This window comes from Macaca mulatta, chromosome 16 (genome assembly GCF_049350105.2).
Source record: "Macaca mulatta isolate MMU2019108-1 chromosome 16, T2T-MMU8v2.0, whole genome shotgun sequence".
In the NCBI taxonomy this organism is placed as follows: Eukaryota; Metazoa; Chordata; class Mammalia; order Primates; family Cercopithecidae; genus Macaca; species Macaca mulatta.
The window spans coordinates 54457139-54474469 of NC_133421.1; the positions used below are offsets into that span (position 1 = coordinate 54457139).

At 39.6% G+C, this 17331-nt stretch overlaps 1 protein-coding gene across 1 annotated transcript; it reads left to right on the top strand.

Annotated features, from left to right (window-relative positions):
- Window positions 1-5493: 5493 nt before the first annotated feature.
- Window positions 5494-5962, top strand: SMIM36 (small integral membrane protein 36). Its single transcript, XM_077971022.1, has one exon. It carries the CDS (start codon window positions 5681-5683, stop codon window positions 5960-5962), a length of 282 nt encoding a protein of 93 aa, XP_077827148.1. The 5' UTR covers window positions 5494-5680.
- Window positions 5963-17331: the final 11369 nt, after the last annotated feature.

A 17331-nucleotide genomic window follows, 5' to 3' on the forward strand; every position in this document is an offset into this window, starting at 1 on the left:
GTCTTCCTCCTAAGAGATGGTATAGGTAGTGTTGGGGAGAAGGGTCTTCTTAGGGATATACTAACATGTACGCTCTTGTCACCTTCCTCTTGGAATTCCTTTTTCAAATCTTCCTTAAGAATAGGAAGACTGGCCAGTCACAGTGGCTCACACTTGTAATCCCAGCACTTTGGGAGGCCAAGGCAGGTGCATCACCTGAGGTCAGGAGTCTGAGACCAGCCTGGCCAACATGGCGAAACCCTGTTTCTTCTAAAAACAGGAAAAATTAGCCAGGCATGGTAGCAAGCACCTGTAATCCTAGCTACTTGAGAGGCTGAAGCAGGAGAATTGCTCGAACCCAGGAGGCGGAGGTTGCAGTGAGCCAAGATCATGTCATTGAACTCCAGCCTAGAAAACAGAGCGAGACTCTGCCTCAAAAAAAAAAAAAAAAAAAAAAATAGGAAGACTGTTCACATTCCTCACTTTCCCTTTCCTATATTTTGGCCTGTTATATAAACTTTATGCTTTTGGTCTCTTGATACACAAAGCCAATATTTTGTAATTCTAAAAATGGCCTTTGCTTTCCCCACAATGCCTGGCTCAAAGTCTATGGACTTTGTTATAAGTGTACAGAATTCTACAAAGGACCTCAAGAATGATGAACTTGACTCTTCTAGGCTGTATCTCTCCTGAGAGTCAATACCCTTGGAAAAATCTTGGATGATGAAGGAGAAGAGAAATTGGTTCAAATAAGTCTTGGGAAGGAGAGAGAGAAGCAATACCATAGCGTCTTAAAAATTTTATTCCCAGCTACGTTGTTTTTCATTGTTTTGTAGGTTTTTATTTCTGTGTCTTCTGAGGAATTTTACTGGGAAGATATAAAAGGCTACATCAGGGGCTTCCAGCCAAGTGCTATTTTAAACCAAAGGTCTCTATTTTTTATAGAAGTACATTTTACATACAGTAATTTTCTTTCATCCCATGCATTTTCTTCATGGAGCCATACCTGAGAAGAAAGGGCCAGGAACCAAGCTCAGGTCTACAAGGGGCAAGCACCAAAATAAAATAGAAGAGGATCTAAAAGGGCTTGGTATATACCTCATGGTTTACTCCAAGCCACATCTGGTTTTATCCACACATTAGATAGGTGGTATGTTAGTTTCCTAGGACTGCTACACCAAAATGCCACAAAATGAATGACTGAATATAATGGAATTTATCCTCTCACAGTTGTGAAGACTGAAAGTCTGGAATCAAGGTGTCAGCAGGGTTGTTTACTTCTGGAGGCTCTGAGGGAGGGTCTGTCCCAGGACTGTCTTCCAGTTTCTGGTGGTGGCCTGCAGTCCTTAGCATTCCATGGCGTGCAGGATGCCTCGCTCCTATCTCTCTCTCTCTTTCCATAGCATCTCCTCCCTGTGTGTCTCTGTGCCCTCACATGGCCTGCTTACCAGTCATTGGATTCAGGGCTCACCCTTCTCCAGTAAAATCTCACCCTTAACTAATTATATCTGCCAAGACCCTATTTCCAAATAAGGCCACATTCTGAGATTCCAGGGGGATGAATTTGAGGGGAGACATTATTTGACCCAGTATAGATGGAAGGAAAGACTTTGAAGTTGTGACAAAATATGGCAGTATTTCTCCAGAGGCTCCCAGGTGAGGCTCCCAAGTGAGCCACCCACTTGACTACAAGTAGGAGGCTGAGAAGGTGATCGGTTGAAAGTTAGGTTATGTCCTCTTAGCACAAATTTGAAGGACAAGTGGACTTTTGAAAATCTAGATGGCTAGCATTTGGTTTTATTTATTATTGCCTTGCTCACTTCTCTATCATCTACAGCATCTTTCCCTCTTTCACTTTCCATTCTATCTAGTCAATAGTTCCAGCGGAAAAAAAAAAAAAAAAAAAAAAAAAAAAAACCACCACTAGACTAGAATTCAAGAATATTGCCTTAATGTCTTGCTTCTGTCATTTGCTATCTGTTTGGACATGAGAAAGTCACGTCCCTGTGCCTGAATGTCCTCAAATGTGAAATAATCAAACTCCCAATGATTTTTTAAGTAAGTTTATGACATTTTTGCCTCTGAAGTTGACACTTCAATAAGACACTAAGACTTTTGGAATACCGTATTTTATCAAGGAAGCAAGGCACTCTGAAATGCCAGAGATAAATTTTCATCCAGAATAGTTGATATACAAAAATACGTTTATGTTTTAAGTAATAAACTCTACTTACCTGAAAATGTATTTATATGGGACACATATTTTTCTGGTATTATCAAGTAATATTCCAGGCCAGCCATCAAAATGGACTACACTGCAAATAAATACATAAACAATTGAAGACCCATGGAATACCTGTCCAATGGGTCTCGAATGCTCTATAGAATAAGTTATGCATGTACATGTTTTATTCATATTTTATGCAGTAGAAAAGAGAGATGAGAGGGTGAGAGGGAAAAAGGGAATGAGAATAAGCTCATTAGAATTCCACTGCCTCTTTAAGCTTCAATTTTCTCGTTTTAAAAAATGGGGTTGATAATTCCTTTTTTCCTCTGGGCTCTACATTGGTTATATAGTGTGGTTTCAGTATCACATTTTCAAGCTCTAAAGTGCTTAGTACCTTGTTAGCAGATGGTAAGTGCACAATTCATATTTGTAATAAACGAAGGAATTCGTATTCCCAGACAACCTCAAGGGGTTCTTCTGAAATGCAGCTTGTTATTTTTTTACCTGTGTCACCCTGTCACGCTGATTAGTAACAGCCGTCCCAGTTTGCCTATTGCCAAGTTTTTTCTTTATTTAGCAGCCCCTGCTTTGGCCACTAGATGGCACAAGAGGAAAGTTCCTTAAAGACAGCAAAAGAAGGAAACACGGGTGAGGTTAGCCCCAATATGAATAAAGGAGCCATCCGGGTTAATTAAGTAAAACAAGCACCCAGCATTTCACCCAAGACACTGCAAGGAAGTGAAGCCTTCATGAGACTGGACTTCAAATGAACTTTGAGCACTGGTGGAAACAGAAACAAAAAACTCTCTGCTAACAGAAATAAGATACCGGAACCAAAGACAATAACCTTGAACAAAACATTCTGGGACACCATGGATATCAGCAGAATGGGGGCAATCTAAGAAGAGAGGCCAGACCAGATCACACACCATGATTAAGGATTATCACCATTGCACAGAGAAACCTAGATCTGATATGAAAACTCCACTCAATAGAGCAGATCTGCTGCATATATTTCAGTTTAATTTAATGTGGACTAAACTGTATGCAGTTCTCATTTCAGAGTCAATTTTAACCCATCCTTGTGTCATCTATTTAAAGTCACCAAATAACTCCCCTAAATATTGTTACATGGAGGCACCTGGGCTATCCAGACTCAGTTTACTATAGAAGTCACGAATCTAGAGTCCCGAGTGGGCAAAAGAAAGTAGGCATCTGGTGCATAATGCTGCCTTTTAAAGCCTCGCTTCTGTCTGGTGCATTGCACGTGACTTACAGATGCAACAGACAACTCTACTTGCTGTGTGATTCTGTGCTTACCAAGAAACATTCCAATTATAAATGGACTTTTCCTGTAGATCTGCCTTCAGGAAGAAAAAGCTATGTCCTTGCAAGCACAAAATTAATTCTCTGAATCTGTTGGGCTCAAAACCTTGGACAGTGTTGAATTCTGCGTTGAATGCCCCTCGGGGTAGCTCTTCACAGATCACCAAGGCCCTGGTGACCGCATATTGGCCCATTTTCTTCGCATCCTTTTTTTCTACTTTTATAGCCATGATTCTCCATCCTGGTAAGAGATCAAACTTATCCATGAAGATTTTTATTAATACAGATCCCCAGACTCTAGCCCCAAAGATTCTAACTCAGTAGATCTAGGGTTGATCCAGGTATCTGTAATCATAAGAGACCCAGTAGATTCCAATAAGGCTGACCCTAACTCTATGGTGTTTCAGCATCATGCGTCTTCTGGAGTATAATTCCATAAGTTAGTCCAGGAACATAGAATCATGGAAGACATTATTTGGAAAAAGGTCTCCAGATGCATAAGAACCCCATACTACAACATCTTCAAACCCTCAGGTTCCCATGGAAGCTCTGTATAAAGGAGCCTGACAGGAAGCCACTAGCCCATTGAAGCTTAACACTAAGAAACCAGCAGACCTTTGGCTGACCTTCAGCTTTCAACTAGGAGTATCCAAAAAAGTCCTATTCGCTATTGAAGAAAAGGCTACTGATGCCCTATCTGGTCAAAAAATACTTATCTGAGACCAAGACCAAACACGTAATCTGTGGGTCCCAGTGCAAAGTTTAAAAGTTAAGAATTTCAAGATGGCAACAGCAGAGCATTAAACCAAGTGTGAGCTCTTTCTGAGCATGGAACGTTGTGCAGCTGCACAGGCACATGCCCATGAAGTAGCCCTACGCAGGACTATTGGGACAGGGCTAAAACTGAGGCAGGACAGTGATTTGTACATCAAGGAATAACTGTAATTGGTATCTGATCTTCTTCTCAATCTGCTTGTTTTTCTGCAAAACAAGGCCTTGAGGGAGCCTTGGGGAATCTCTCTAAAATGCAAATTCAATAGTGTCATTCCCCTGCACAAAAGCAGCATTGCATCCCATTGCTCTAGGATCATATCTAAAGTCCTGAGTATGGCCCACAAGTGCCTGTGCCTTCTGGCCCCTGCCTACCTCTCCAACCTTGTGCTCCCATTCTCTTTATGCTCCAGTCACACTGCCCTTGTTTCAGTGCTTGCAATTTTCCAGGTTCCTTTCTGCTCGGGTCTTCACATATGCAGTTCTTTGTGGCTAGAAGAATCTTCCCTGTCTCTTCTCACTTAGCTAAATTCTACTTATCCTTCAGGTCATAGGTTAAATGTCGCTTCTGCGTGGAAGCTTTTTTGACCCACACTGGGACATGCTGTCCTCTTACCCTCTATTTGTCCCTTATAAACTGATTTCCACTGTTCTTAAATGGCGAATTGTGCAATTATCTGTTTAAAGGCTATGTTTCCTGCTAGACTACCTGCTTCTCTGTCTTATCACCGCGATATCCCCTTTGCTTAGTGAAGTGTCTGAAACACAGGAAGTAAGTACTCAAAAAGTAGCTTTAAATTAACTAATGAGAAATATGGCAACAAATGAAGAAAGGGTGGAAATATCAGGCACCAGTATCTTCTTCTTGTTGAAGAATCACATCTACTTCCAAAGCCTACTGACCTGATCTTCCAAATCACTCCATACGTGGCACTAAACATGCCTTATACAAAGACAACACAATTGTCCCGGACAATCCAGTTTTTTAGCTGTCATCTTGGAGTGCTTATTAGCAGTACTTACTTTTGCTCACCAAACTGCCTGTGTGGGTGCTGAATTATGTGAATGCTCTACTTATATACCATGATCCAGTAACTCATGAGCCATCTCTCTCTCTCTTTCTCTCTCTTTCTCTCTCTGTAGGTGAACTGATGAGAGACAACTTCTGTGTTTTGGTGGCTGTGGTATTAACAGCAAGCTTAAGATATTAAACCGAGCAGCTTTAATCCTCGAGGTCTCCTGGAGCAGTAGGGATTAATGTATTTTTACTCCAGAGCCAATGTAGCTATTCCGATGCTCTAAGGTCTGCTCTCTGCAATGCCCAAACTGACCCCAGTTGCCTTTCTCTAGACCCGCTTCTTCGCCTTGGGAGAAGTGATGGAATTCTACCTGGAGATCGACCCTGTCACCTTGAACCTGATCATCCTAGTTGCGAGCTACGTCATCTTGCTCCTGGTCTTCCTCATCTCCTGCGTGCTATACGACTGCCGAGGCAAGGATCCCAGTAAGGAGTACGCGCCCGAGGCCACACTTGAGGCCCAGCCCTCCATCCGGTTGGTGGTGATGCAGCCAAGTGCCCCTGGGCCCCACTGGCCAAAGGGGCCTGGACTTTCTTTGGGGGATCCTGCTCCACTAGGGAAGAAAAGCACCATGGTATGAGGCTGGCTAAAGGACACTGGGGAGAGACCACTAGACTTCCCATAGAGACAAACTGCTCCCTATCGTGGCTCCAATTCTCTCGGTACATGTGTCCCGCTTGGGAAAGAAGGTGAGAGTTCTGTCTTACTTGCTGTTTTCTCATCACTTTCTTTGTGACAAAAGCAACTGTTTAAGGTAAGAAGCCCAAAGTGGTCTTTAGTCAAATTCTTCAGATGCAAAATGTCAGCAATACTATAGTATAATGGAGTTGGTTACTGATACATTTCTGATGTTGCTGTCCTTGCAACTCACAGGAGAGACTGACTTTTGAGAAAGGATGCAATAGAGTGTGGGGGTGTGTGTGTGAGTGTGTGTGCATGTCTGTGTGTGTATGATGAGGAATGAGACTAACTCCAGTCAAGCCTATTCTTTGCAAATTCTTTCTTTTCAAGGCAACCACTTTTTTGTTGTTGTTTTTCTTTTCTTTAAGAGACAGAGTCTTGCTCTGTTGCCTGTGCTTGAGTGCAGCAGCATGATCATAGCTCACTGAAGCCTTGAACTGGGCTCAAGCAACCTTCCCGCTTCTGCCTCCCACGTAGCTGGGACTATAGGGTCATGCCACCATGCCAGGCTTTTTTTTTTTTTTTTGTAAAGATGGTATTTCACTATGTTGCCCAGGCTGGTATTGAATTCCTGGCCTCAAGCAATCCTCCTGCCTCAGCCTCACAAAATGCTGGGATTATAGATGTGAGCCACTGCACCCAGTCAAGGCAACCCCACTGAACTTGTTCAGACTTCAGAACATTATTATTTCTGTAGCTACCAGCATTTCACATTCTATTCCCAATTCTGAGACAGAATAAGGAATACATAAAACTAAAGCAACAAAGCTTGGAGCCTGGATTCAAATCCCGCCTCTTCTACTGGCTAGCTGTGTGGCCATGGTTAAGCTGAGTCACCTCTTTATGCCTCAGGGATAGTGATTGGACAGCGAAGGTTTGGGGCTATTTAAATGAGTTAATTCACCAAAAGCACTTGAGACAGTTCTTGACACACAGGGTTAGCTATGATGATGATCACTGATAATATTTCCTTCCATATGCCTCATCAAAAAGTTTAGTCTCCAATCCTCAAAGCCGGCCTGATCCAATACAAAGTTATTGAAAACTCATTGAAGTAATTCTCAGGTCCCACAGCTCGGTGTATCTGTCCCCAGAACACTACCTGCTCTCTCTTCACTCTCATTGTTGATGTTGAATTGTATGTTTTTCCCCTGTTCATTAGTCTATTTCCAAAATTTTTGAATTATTATCTCCATTTTGTGTATTTTTATTAACCCTCCCTTCCCTGAGCTCAGAGAGACTTATGTACTTACTTCGAGATTTACTAAACCCCTTCTTTCCATCAGGACCTATGTGGAAGGAAAGAGAAAAGTGTCATGACCCTGCCATCTGATCTTTGCTGCCCAACAGAAGGAAGCAGGTTCAGGCATGACTTAGACAATGAAAGATAAGACAGCTTTGCAGATCCTCTGCTAGAAAGTCTGCATAGGGGGCAGGAGTCCGCAGAGACATGAGTGTCTGACACACAGAAGATACTCAAGAAATATTGGAATAATGTTGAATGGCCAATTTCATCTTAGACTCAGGTACCAAAGATAAGATGATTTGTCTTAAAAGATAAATAGTCATTTTTCCAGAAGAACAAAAGTATGTCGGAATCTTGAAGGGTAGGACAGGAGATGGCTTTTTAGACAGAAGAAATAACAAAAACAAAGCTTAAAAGCAAACAAATTATAGAGTCCATTGATTGTGAAGGTCTGATGGTGTCCAACATGTGAAGAAAACATGAGAAATTCCATTTCTGTTTCTCCTGTAGAAAACTGAAGAGGAGGGCCTGGCCAGCCTGCCCTGCCAGCTTTGACAATGAGCAATGTTTTGCCTTTGGATTGTTAAGTGTCTGTCACAAACGTGAAGATAATCCCAGTTACTTGGTTTTCAGGTTTTGATGTTTATTTTTAATTTAATTTGTTTCTTATTTTATCAGAACATTCTATTTTCTCTTAAATACATGATTTGAAAACTATATTGAAAACCATTCAGAGGATATTTATTTCTTTTATGAGCAAGAAGCCTTCTTCACTTTTTTGTTTTTGTTTTTGTTTTTTTCTGAGACGGAGTCTTGCTCTTGCTCTTATTGCCCAGGCTGAAGTGCAATGGCACAATCTCGGCTCACTGCAACCTCTGCCTCCCAGATTCAAGCAATTCTCCTGCCTCAGCCTCCCGAGTAGCTGGGATTATAGGCATCTGCCACCACACATGGCTAATTTTTGTATTTTTAGTAGACACAGGGTTTCACCACATTGGCCAGGCTAGTCTCGAACTCCTGACTTCAGGCCTGCCTCGGCCTCCCAAAGTGCTGGGTTTAACAGGCGTGAGCCACCGTGCTCGGCCACCATCTTCACTTTTATAATGAAAATATAAACTGAAAGAGGAAACACCATAAATTCACAGGCAGCTTCTAAGAACCTACCCTTTATATATTATATACTTATATTTCCATGAAAGGGAAAGAAATAAGGTTAGTTCAGATGAAGCTCACATTAAGAAAAGGGCAGGTTCTCATATATATATATTCCTATGAATATATATATAAAATATGTATATATTTTATGGGAATATATAGACAGAATACACATATTGAACGTATATATTTCATGGGACTATATATAAACACCCATAAAATATATATATTATACATTCAATATATATTAAATTTCTCATTATATATATTCAGTGATCTATTCACTGATTTTATATCCAACCAGTGAATATATAATTATTATGTATATAATTATATATAATATATGTATGTAATTATATACCTATAATCATATACATATAATTATATACAATATTATATATCATATATAATATGTATAATGTATATATAATTTTATATTATGTACATATATAATATAATATATAATATACATACATATATTGTATATAATTACATATTATATATAATGTATAATAATATATGATATATATTATATATAATATAATATAATATATTATATTATCTAATTATGTATTATATTATATATGTAATTATGTATTATATAATTATATATAATTATGTATTATATATAATGATATTATATATGATTACATATAATATGTAATTATATATTATATTTAATGATAAGATATAATATATGATATGTAATTACATACTATATATTATATATTATATAATATGATTATATATAATATATAATATATAAATTACATATTATATGTAATTATATATTATATAATATATTTTATATTATTATATACATTATATATTATACTATATATTATTATATATTATATAAAAGTATGTACATAATAATTTATGCATAGTTACATATAATTATTATATAATCAGCAAATATGTGATCAGTGAATATATATAATGAGATATATATAATATATAATAAGACATATATTTGTCTATATATTTGTTAGACAAAATATATATGTGTCTATATATATTTTGTTAGACAATATATATGTGTCTATATATATTTTGTTAGACAAAATATATATGTGTCTATATATATTTTGTTAGACAAAATATATATGTGTCTATATATAGATAAAATATATATGTGGAGAAAAAAATTAGTGCACCACAAGAAAGTAATGAAAATAATAATAATGAATTCAGCTTTTTCCGAGAGAGAAATATAAAATGTTCAATGCATCTAATATTGAAGTTAAGAATATAAAATATTCTTCTCTCTTGGATTCCTATTAAAAATAAAATTTTCAAAATTCTTTAAAGAATATGAAGTAAACATTCATTTAAAAGTATTTCACTTATGTTTCAATTCCACATTGGATCCAACTAAAGAGGAAAGACTAACAGAGATGGGGGACAGAAAAATAAATTATAAGAGAAAGAAAGAGAAGGAGAACAAAAACCGAATAATAACAATCCTAGTAACAACAACAACAAATAAGGTGGACAGAAATAAAGTCAGGGAAGAGAAAAAGAAGAGGAAAAAAGGGGAAAAAACTAAAAATACTCTAAAGTAAGTGTTGGAATAGATGGCATTGAGTAATTCCAAGCCTCTGGTTCATTTGATTTGTAATCCATTCAACTTGTTCTTCAAGAAGGAAGCAACTTCTCTGTATTTAAAACAATCTTTTCAGTATAAAATGAAGTTTTAGAATCTTGTAAGGACTACAACTAAGAATTTTACAGACCAGGAGCAGTGACTCATGCCTGTAATCTCAACACTATGGAAAGCTGAGGCAAGAGGATCACTTGAGCCCAAGAGTTTGAGACCAGCCTGGGCAACATAGCAAGTGCCCATCTCTATAAGAAGTGAAAGAATTAGCTGAGTGTGGTGGCTGGCACCTGTAGTCCCAGCTACTCAGCAGGATAAGGCAGAAAGACGGCTTGAGCCAAGGAATTTGAGGCTGCAGTGAGCCATGATCACATTACTCCCTACCCTCCAGCCTGGGTAACAGAGCAAGGCCCTGTCTCTAAAAAAAATAAAAAATAAATAAATAAATACCAGCAAGGAAATAAACCCAGAAGAAACTGTGATTTCTTCCCAAGAATATTTGACCTCAGAGGTAAGAGAAAGAAAGAAGAAAACAAACAAACCAAAATAAAAACAGGAACTGAGGTCCTATTATCACCTTTTTCCTATTTGCCCCCACCACTTACCTTTCTGCAACATGATCTCCTTACTTGCTTTTATTTTAAACCTTCATCAATTGTGTCTTATTTTAAAATATAGCTTTATCTCTTAATGGAATTATAAGTTGTACAACTGCAAGGTTCTACCTAATGTTTTAATATTTTGGTATTAAGACCTGGTGGAACGGCTTGCCAGCTAGAACCAAGAGGTTTATGTGACATTCAAATACAGCCTTATTTTTCTTTCCTTATGGAATTAGGACTCCCTTTTCCCAGTATATTTTAATTCACTACTCTTCTATCATGCACATTTGTATTAAAGCAAATGTAGTGTTTTGGCTTAATTTGAATGATAGCTTTGGGAAGGACCCAAACCAAACACTTTCAAGGCAAGGAAAGGGAGGGAGATAAATGGGGATTTATCAAGAATTCGCTACATGCCAGATACCTTTTATTCATGATATCATTTAATCCTCATGCTCCCCTATGAGATAGTCACATCTAAAACTAGTTCAAAGATTAAGAAGTGGAGGCTCATAGAACAGCTCGAGTTTGCATAAGGCCACGCAGTTTACCCATGTAAGAAGCAGGATTTGAACTCAATTCCAGATGTGTCACCTCCTACCACCTGTTTTTTCACAGCTATTAAAGAGCAAGAGTAAACCCATGGTTGTTCCACCAACCCCATCTCTCTCCTCTGCTAGAATTGGATGCCTAGGAAGTTGCTCCATAATCATCTGTTTCATCCAAAGGACTTTCAGATTTTCTCCTCTGAGTAAGATGTCACATCAGAAGAAAAATAAATTATTGTAATTTGGCTGGAACATCTCCTGATATTCCAGAATGTCTTCAGGACAGAGTTGGACTAAGTCTGAACTTTATACTGGAAAAGCCTCACTCAATTTCCCCTCTGTCACTATCTGCTGTTTAGCATTTTGTGGTTTTTGTTAATTAGTTTGTTTTTTCTTTTCTTTTCTTCCTTTTTCTTTTTTTTTGATGGGAGTCTCACTGTGTCACCCAGGCTAGAGTGCAATGGCCTGATCTCGGCTCACTGCAACCTCTGCCTCCCAGGTTCAAGTGATTATCCTGCCTCAGTCTCCCCATTAACTGGGATTACTAGTGCATGCCACCATGCAGGCTAATTTTTTGTGTTTTTAGTAGTGACGGGGTTTTGTCATGTTGACCAGGCTGATCTTGAACTCCTGACCTCAAGTGATCCACCCGCCTCGGCCTCCCAAAGTGCTGGGATTACAGGTGTGAGCCACCATGCCCGACCTGTTTAACATTTTGTGCATCAATTAACTTCCTGAGCCTTTTTCCTCAACTAAAAAAATCATATGTACCTTGAGCCCAGGAGTCTGAAACAAGGCTAGGCAACATAGCAAGACCTCATCTCTTAAAAAAAAAAAAAAAAAATGAATATAATCTTAAGATGGACAAAGTTTAGAATCACACACTAAAGTATCTGGCATATAGTGATATTTCAAAAAAATGAAAGCCACTACCAGCAAATAAGATGAAAATAAGTAGAAGACTTCATGACCTGCTGGCTAGAGATGGCTCAGGACATTTGTGGGGGTGTTAAGGGGAAGGGGAGTGAAAGGTTAGACAGCTGTCACGTGCTGTAGAAATTTAGAAAGAAAAGGTAGTGTCTGTTACGGGTTGAATTTCGTCCCCTCAGAATTCATATGTTGAAGTCCTTAGCCACTGTACCTCAGGATGTAATCTTATTTTGCAATAGTGTCATTACCGGTATAATTAGTTAAGGTGAGGTCACACTGGAGTATGGTGGGCCCCTAATCCAATAGGACTGTGTCCTTATAAAAAGGAGAATTTTGGACACAGACATGCATACATATGAAGAATGGAGTTACACAATCACAAGCCAAGGAACTACCAGAATGTAGAAGACAGGCTTGGAATACATCCTTCCCCAGTACCTTCAAAAGGAACATGGCCTGGCCGATGCCTTGACCTCAGACTTTTAACCTCCAAAAGTGTGAGGCAATAAATTTCCATTATTTAAGCCACTTGGTTTGCAGTACGTTGTTAGGACAGCCCTAACAAACTAATTCAGTATCTAAAATGAATGTTTAGGATGTGCGATGAGTTGTTTAACAGGTCAAAGCTTTTTAGGGTCAGTTACATGATTCTATTGGATGTGACACTACGCTGAGTTCGAGTCTGGGGGAGAAACTAAAAGGCCAAACTTGATAGAGGTTGCCTAGGAAGTAGATGCTGTAAAAGCAGAGTAACCATTTATTGTGGGGGTTTGGTTTTGTTTTGTTTTGTTTTGTTGTGTGTTTGTTTTAGAGACAGGGTTTCACTAGGTTGGCCAGGTTGGTCTTGAACTCCTAGGTTCAAGCAATCCTCCTGCCTCAGCCTCCCAAGCAGCTGGAATTATAGGCACACACCACCATGTTGTGTTTTTAAAGAGGGTAGGCTGGGCACGGTGGTTCACACCTGTAATCCCAGCACTTTGGGAGGCCAAGGCGGGCAGATCACCTGAGGTCAGGAGTTCCAGAATAGCCTGACCAACATGGAGAAACCCCATCTCCACTAAAAATACAAATAATTAGCCGGGTGTGGTGGCGCATGCTTGTAATTTCAGCTAGTCAGGGGGCTAAAGCAGGAGAATCGCTTGAACGCAGGATGCAGAGGTTGTGGTGAGCCGAGATCACGCCATTGCACTCCAGCCTGGGCAACAAGAGCTAGACTACATCTCAAATAAATAAGAGGGTAGAATACAGGAGAAAAAAATTCTTGGTAGAAAAATGTGCTTGTGGTTTTGCCAGATGGAATGTAAGGTATAATTGAGAGGAATAGAGGCAAGAAACTCTCTGTTCCATAGAGGAGGACTAGGGACAAATCACAAAGACAGGACATTATGGGGTTCAAGCACAAAACTATTTGAGTGAAACAAAGACAGTTTGGAATTATCCCTAAAGTATCCAAGTCTCTTCCGATACCCCATATGCACTTCAGAAGCCACTCAAGGAGTGCCAGGCACCTCATTTAATCATCCTGAAGATTTGTAAGAGGAGGAACCATTATTTTTATTTTAGAAACAAGGCAGTTTCAGACTGTCATGCGAACACCTTTAGGTTGAAAGGGTGGGATTAGCAGAATCCAGGGATCCTGACTTTCAGTCCTGAGTTTACACTATAACTTTATAGCTGCCCAGAATCCATACAGAGCCACAGGATGATTCAGCAAGGTGGGTACAGAAAAGTCACACTTTCGAGATCTGTCTCTCCCTGCCATCACTTTCGGGGAGTGCAAAATAACATAATCTCTTTGATTAGAACAATTCCTGAGAACTAGAGGGGAGACACAGACAAGTATTGCCCAAGAGTAGCAAGAACAGTCTCTTTCTCATTACGCCATCTTCCCTGAAAACACTAGTGACTGAGATACAGAAAGTATGAGATCATTTATTATCTACCTCTGTTGCACAGTTACTTTGACTTTGACTTTCTTGGGCTGCCAGTGTTCCAGATAAGGGTTTTGTAACACCAGGATTAAGAAAGATTTTAGCTATTTCACATCCTCCCAAGATAGTAGGAAGTTGTCTGCGCATGGTTTTTTTTTTCTCAAGGCTTCTCTGTACTCAGCCATTATTTAATTAAACACCAGCCATATGCTGGGATCTGCTGGTTCTCTGCTTGACGCATTGCCAGCCTGGTGGCCTCAACTGCAATTTGAAGTTGACAGGCATACAATACAAAGCTCAGGAGACACTAGGAAGAAAAGGACTTGACTTGGAGGAAACAGGAAGACCCGGGGAGAGAAAAGTGTGCTGCTCCAAGGGAGGACTTAAAATTGCCCAAGCATGGCTCAGTGGAAACGTGGCGGTGGAATTTGGAATCTGGATTGTTTGTCAGAATTGATAAAGACATTCTCATACGGAAATGTATCTGTGAAAAGCTGTCTGCCACTGCGGCAGGGAGAAAAATGAATAGTATAGAATTTTGGAGACAAAAATGTATATGCAGTAGTCATTATACACATAATCAGGAGGAAACCAGAAGATCCAGGGGCCAAAGGGGAATGATTGGTTTCTTAAATGGCAGCAAGACTGGATTTGACAACTCTCACCATCAAGAATGTTTCTCTGTATTTAACCTACATCTCTTCTGCTCTTAGACTTTATATTCATTTTCTCTTTCTTATCCATTATTGGTCTTTTCGAAAAAAAAAAAAAAACTGAGACAGGGTCTTGCTCTTATAGCCCAGGCTGGAAAGCAGTGGTACAATCGTAATTCCCGGCAGCCTTGAACTTCTGGGATCAAGTGACCCTCCCGAGTAGCTGGGACTAGAGGTGCTCACCACCACCCCCTCATAATTTCCTTCGTAAAAAAAAAAAAAAAAAAAAAAAAAATTATAGAGACGGGGTTCTCACTGTGTTGCCCAGGCTGGTCTCAAACTCCTGTCCTCAACCGATCCTTACCTAGGCCACCCAAAGTGCTGGGATTACAGGCATGAGCCACCACACTCAGTCCATTATTGGTTTTATAAAGAAGCACTGTTTACATAGAAATTTTTATGAGTGTGTCTCGTGAAAGAATCCAATCAGATTAGATCACCAAGTGTAATAAGTTATGGTTATAGCAGTGGTTCAAATCCATGGGTCTGTAGCATGCTGGTGAATCACCATCAGCTGTCAGGTGTGTTGTAAATAGTTTGTTTCTAATAATAAATTACCCAAGTTTGTGAATGATTTACCTATTATACAGAGGGTGAGTTGAAGGTCATTTCCATCATAATGTTATTCTCAGTTCTGTGTACTCCAATTTTGTTGCTTGTATAACATAGATGCAGGTGGAGGTCCAGTTAAGAACTGGATATACCTACAGACCACTCATCTATTTGACAAATATTTGTAAAGCACCTACTTTGTGCAGATGTTATGCCTGGCCTGAAGGATACAATCAATGCACACAACAGACATGAGTTTTGTCTTTGTAAAGCTTAGCAAGTGGCAGGAAAAAACTATACCAAGCACTTTGCATACATTGCCTGAATTTTCACTGTAACCCTGAGAGGTAACGTCATTTTCCCAACTTCATATATTTTAGGCAACTGGAACTCTGAAGCTCATTCTCTAAACCAGTGGCTTTCGAATGCCTTTGATCATGCATGCCTGTCAGTGAAGATAATTTTAGTACTCATGTGTGTGTATGCATGTGTGTGTGTTCAAACAAAATATACAAAAGTACACATTTGTATATACTTATCTATACTTACATTTGTATATACTTATATACTTTTAATTTTAGTACTCGTGTGTGTGTGTGTGCATGTGTGTGTGTTCAAACAAAATATACAAAAGTATACATTTGTATATACTTATATATTACATATACACATATGCATATTCTTATAACTTATATGTACATTATTTGAATCTTCTTGTACCCCTCACTTTGAAGACCGGCTCTGCACCACTCCACCATATCACCTTGGAGTTTGTCTATGTGTAATGGGATTAATCCACCTCCAATCTTACACATCTAACCCCAGGTTTTGGTCTAGATGGGTAGGGATGGGAATTTTGCCAAGAACTTGATCCAGGAAGTTTTTTAAAAAAATTTAAAAACAGTGCATTTCAAATTTGGTTTTTGTATTGCTAAGGATGCTTTGCAGAATTCCTTGTTGAGTTTTTTAATACACAAAGGAAAGCTCTTCTGTTAGTTTGTAAATCCGAGTCATTTCTCCTGTGTTCTTTTTCCTGGCTGGATCTTAAGCACCTCAAAAAAAGAGTGCGTGTCTCATACATCTATTTCAACTCCCCGCAGCACCCAATAAACGACTGAACATGTCAGGAATTCTGCATGCTTTGGGGATGACTTTGTTTCTCATGGGAAAAAGGAGAGAGGCTTTTTACAATCCACTGTAGCATAAGAATACTACCCTATGGAAAGAAACTGTTCCTAGACACAGTAGAGAACAAGCTGGGCTGTTTCGATGTGCCCAGGCATAGAGGGCTGGGAAAGCGCAGCAGGTAGTCTTGGGATGAATGAGGCTACGGAGAGAAAGCCAGGATTCACACTTAATTCCACAGGCACAGGGAAGGTGAGGGTTGAGAAAGTGAATCAACAGATGAGTCCTTCTGTCTCTCTGCCCACTTTAGCTCCAAATTACCCAAGCTGCTTCTTTTTCTTTTCTTTTTTTTTTTTTTTTTTTGATGAGAGAGAGAGACCTCTGCTGCCCAGGCTGGAGTGCAGTGGTGCGATCTTGGGTCACTGCAGCCTTGACCTCCCAGGCTCAAGAGATCCTCCCACCTCAGCCTCCTAAGTAGCTGGGACTACAGGCATGCACCACCACACCTGGCTAATTTTTGTACTTTTTGTAGAGACAGGGTTTCACTATGTTGCCCAGGCTGGCCTCAAACTCCTGAACTCAAGCAATCTTCCTGCCTTGGCTTCCCAAAGTGCTAGGATTACAGGCTTGAGCCACCACGTCCAGCCCAAATTTCTTTTCCTCAGTGGAGGTGCCTCTACTGAACTACCAGGAAAATAGCTGCAACCCTTGACTTGATACTACCAACAGCTCTCTATCAGTTGACCCTGTGCTTGATTCTCATCCATATTCCTGATTCTACAGACTACACCTTGGAGCAGCAGCCTGGGGTTATGGGGTTCTAATTCTTAGCCCAGACACTAACTTCCTAGGAGGCACTAGCCTCA

Bases quoted from the DNA above. Each gene is read 5' to 3' on its own strand.
- SMIM36 (XM_077971022.1), top strand. From the start codon at position 5,681: ATGGAATTCTACCTGGAGATCGACCCTGTCACCTTGAACCTGATCATC.